The sequence below is a fragment of the Bombus pyrosoma genome, linkage group LG10 (genome assembly GCF_014825855.1).
Source record: "Bombus pyrosoma isolate SC7728 linkage group LG10, ASM1482585v1, whole genome shotgun sequence".
In the NCBI taxonomy this organism is placed as follows: Eukaryota; Metazoa; Arthropoda; class Insecta; order Hymenoptera; family Apidae; genus Bombus; species Bombus pyrosoma.
In genome coordinates, this window is record NC_057779.1 from 16656108 (window position 1) to 16660164 (window position 4057).

Here is a 4057-nt window from a genome sequence, read left to right on the forward strand (position 1 = left end):
TTGGTATGGTTTGTGATTTTAGTGGAGCCACCTTTGATTTTGCCGTGAGGAGTCGTATCCAGACTTGACCATCCGGAGTGATGGTGCGAAGGTAAATGCATGCCCCATACGCCTTTTCGCTGGCATCACAGAATCCGTGTATCTCAATTTCGGCTGCAGACTTGATTATCGTTTTTCGTGGAAATCTTATATTGTTCAGGAATGGCAGCTGCGTGTAATACTCATTCCACTCTGTATGCAAGTCAGCCGGTAAAGATTCGTCCCAGTCGAGTTTTAGTGTCCAAAGTCGTTGGAGTAACATTTTTGCTCGAATGATCACTGGCGCAAGTAATCCAAGTGGATCATAGATTTTGGCGATTTCGGAGCTGATTATCCTCTTCGTGATTCGGCAACCGGTAGGCCGGATTTTGACGTAGTATAAGATTGAATCGTCAGATGAATTCCAAAAAACTCCTAGGGTTTTTAATGTTTGAGATTCGCCCAGTTGTAATTCGTCGTTTATGTCATGTTGGGAAAGTCCTCGTAGCAGCTTTCGGTCGTTTGACGCCCATTTACGAATATTTAGACCGGCTAGTTTGAGCAGTTCTGTGAGTTCCGTTCTCAATGATTGTGCCTCGGCCCTTGTATTGACTCCTGTGAGAACATCGTCGACGTAGAAGTCTCGCTGCAAGACCATCGCTGCTCGTGGATACCGATGTCCCTCGTCGTCCGCCAATTGTTTGAGGCACCGTATGGCCAGATACGGCGCTGCTGACAGCCCGAACGTCACTGTGTTAAGTTGATAAGTGTCGACTTCTCCATTATTGTTACGCCACAAAATTTGCTGAAATTTACGATCCTCTGGACGCACGAGAAATTGCCTGTACATTTTTTCAATATCTCCTGTAAGAACGTATTGATGCGAGCGAAATCTTAGGAGAATGAAAAATAAGTCTTCTTGCAGTTTCGGTCCTGTGTGAAGTACGTCGTTCAGGGAAACTCCGGTGCTGGTTGGTGCTGATCCGTCAAATACGACTCGGAGTTTCGTCGTTTGGCTGGACTCTTTGATCACGCCGTGATGTGGCAGAAAATATCCGTCTTCCGTGGAGTGGTCCGTGGTTATCTTCGACATGTGTCCTAGATCAAGATATTCCTGTATTACGGCGTGATAGTCGGCTTCGAACTGTTTGTCCCGTTGAAAGCGACGGCAGAGAGATGTGAGTCGCTTCATCGCCATGGCCTTGGAGGATCCGAGTGAAAGAGTTGTTTTGTTGAATGGGAGAGCGACCATGTATCGTCCTTCGTTTGTGCGTTGTACGTGACGTCGAAAATGATCCTCACATTGTTGTTCCGCTTCTGAAATGTGTGGAATGGAAGGTCCTTCGTCGATTTCCCAAAAGCGGGCGAGGTCCGCCTGTAAAGCCGTCGTGGAGGCGTGGAACGTATATGCTGAAGACTGCGAGGCTGGGCTCCCCCCGATGACCCATCCGAAACGCGTTTTTTGCAGGCGCAAGTCGGGCCCGTTATCTTGATTAATGTCAAGTTGACCAACGCAGAGTGAAGCTAATGTAGGTCCGGCGCTCAACAATATTTCGATTGGAGCAGGTCTATGGAATCTTGGATCGGCAAGTTGAAGATTCCTTGGTATTTGCATTGTTGAGCGATCTACAGGTTGATCTGGCACCCAGGTCGATATGGTTGGGATGACCAGGAACGTCAGTGTGCGTTCGTATGCGCCGTCAATTGAAGTGATCGTGGCCGTGACGTAGCGTTTCGAGGTCGTCGATAACGCGTCGAGAGTTCCGATTGGGACCGAACATTTCCGTTGGTTGAGTTTTAATGAGTGGGCGAGTTTTTCGGTAATGAAATTCATGCTAGAGCCGGTGTCTAGCAGGGCTCTACAACGGAATGGTTGTCTCTTATTGTTGTATATGTTGACCTGCGCCGTGACTAAGAGATCATGTTGTAATGGTTTAGAGGGAACCGAGGTCAGTAATTCGGTCCTTTTTGATTCGGTCCCAATTAAAGTCGTCTGAGATAGTCATTTCCTTTCTTGTCTTTGAGGACTAGACGATGACTTTGATCCGGTTGTATGTGTACGAGTTGGCCGAGGTTCGTGTTTTGGTGACGTTCGGGGTGACGACCGTGGAGACGACCGGTTAGACGACCGGGAAGACGATTTAGAAGACGACCGGGTAGACGACTGGGAAGACGACCGGGTAGACGACTTAGTAGACGACTTGGAAGACGTGGACGCGCGTCTCGAAAGATGTGACGAACGAGGAGTCGGTGAGCTAGGTGAAGAGCGTCCACTCGATGATCGGTCGCTCGACGATCGACCGCTCGAAGGTCGTGACTTGCCGTGACGTTGGTGGTGATGCAAGTATGTATGATGTCGCTGTCTGCATATGCGACATGAACCTGCAGAGCACTGGGCGATAGTGTGCCCTTGGCCTAGACAATTGGCGCATAGGGATGCCCTTTTGACGATTTCAAGGCGACTTTTGACCGACTTCGCCTTGAAGACCTCGCAATGCCATATTTTATGTTGTCCCTTGCAACTTGGACACGCCGTCGGCCTATGTGTAGTGGCGAAGGTGATGCTTCGCGGCGCGTGTTGTCGTTGTCGATTGTGTTTGTCGGACGTTTTTTTTGTCTTGGTCGTCGGGCTTGTTCTGTCGCCGTTCGTCCGTGTTTTGAGGAAGCCTACCAGATGTGTATAGGACGGCATCTTTTTATCCGGTAGCGTTCGTTGCCATTTACGAATGATGGCGGACGGTAATTTGGAAGTAAGCAATTGAATAAGGACAACATTTGACGTTATCGGCTCTCCTAGCTTCTCCAAGGCTTGGAGATTTGCCTTGACCGTCTCCAAAAGATCGTCGATTGCTTCGGGTGTCTCCTTGCTTATTTTTGGATAGTCGAATATCAAGTCCCAGTGGCGCATGCAGATTTGACGGTGGCAGTCGAATTTTTCTTTCAGAATATCAATCGCGATGGGATAATTAATTTCCGTAACGTTCAACGATTGGATGCTTCGCGCGGCCTTTCCGGTTAACGAAGATCGAAGGTAGTGGAACTTCTGTACGGCAGTGAGACGATCGCTTCGATCTATCGTGGACGAAAATGCGTCATAGAAAGAATGCCAATTCTCGATGGCACCGTCGAAATTAGGTAACTGAATCTCTGGTAGTTTAATTTCTGTCGGCTCGGCGACCTTGGGCGAATCGCAGCTTGGCGATTTCGACGACGATGATGCTGGTGCGTCATCCATGAGAATGTGTACTCGTACTACCAGGTCATAATATATGTTAGTTATTTCGGAAACGCGCGCGTCGTCCCGCTCGCCTAAATCTTCTAGTTCATCTTGTAATTCTCTGTACTGTTTCCACGTGTCGTCGAGCAGTGAGTGGTAAGCCGTCAAAGAGGCCTTGTTCCGTCTGCTGGATTGTTCGTATTCGTCGAGTCGTTTCGATAGAGTCGTAAATCGGCCGATTTGGAAGCCTCGTTTACGATGCAAGGAGGTAATTTTGTCTGTGCCTTCCATTGGTAGCGGATCGTAAGACAATGTAATGAACGAGCTTACCTTGTGGTTGTGTGTTCGGATGTTGCTCGTCACGGTGTGTGTCTCGATTGGCGTCTAAGACGTTTCCTTGCGGAAGTTGACCCTCTATTTGTTGACGTGAGGATGCGTGGTTACGTTCTTCAACCACCGAGTTATGCCTCTTCAAAATGACTGCCCTTGGCGTTACTTACTTCGCTGGAGTGGTAACGCGTCTGTTGTTGTTATATCGGATTCACGTGGCACTGTATGATAGTGGGTGTCACTGGTGTGCACGTTCACTCGACACGTAATCCGGCTCGAAGGACCAAAATGTCTCGACCACTCGCGGGGAGACGCGATCGTAAGAAAACACGTCAACGGGAGTCGTAAATTCCCGTTACGATTAAATAATCGACGCCACGAAATGATCGATCCCCTGATTTCTGTTACGATAATAGGGGTGGTTTAACTGAAATTACACTGAATTAACAGATATAGAATAGTGTTTATTACAACAACGTTATATAAGGACAA

At 48.2% G+C, this 4057-nt stretch overlaps 2 protein-coding genes across 2 annotated transcripts in view; both read right to left on the bottom strand.

Annotated features, from left to right (window-relative positions):
- The window catches only part of LOC122571743, a 3591-nt gene extending 1958 nt beyond the window's left edge, over window positions 1–1633 (bottom strand). Inside the window, exon 1 of the mRNA XM_043735829.1 lies at window positions 32–1633. Coding sequence (XP_043591764.1) covers window positions 32–1633 — 1602 coding nt within the window. The remainder of the gene's footprint in view (window positions 1–31) is intronic.
- A 35-nt stretch (window positions 1634–1668) lies between these two features.
- On the bottom strand, window positions 1669–3790 carry LOC122571322. Its single transcript, XM_043734924.1, has one exon. It carries the CDS (start codon window positions 3524–3526, stop codon window positions 2021–2023), a length of 1506 nt encoding a protein of 501 aa, XP_043590859.1. The 5' UTR covers window positions 3527–3790; the 3' UTR covers window positions 1669–2020.
- Window positions 3791–4057: the final 267 nt, after the last annotated feature.

Bases quoted from the DNA above. Each gene is read 5' to 3' on its own strand.
- LOC122571322 (XM_043734924.1), bottom strand. From the start codon at position 3,526: ATGGAAGGCACAGACAAAATTACCTCCTTGCATCGTAAACGAGGCTTC.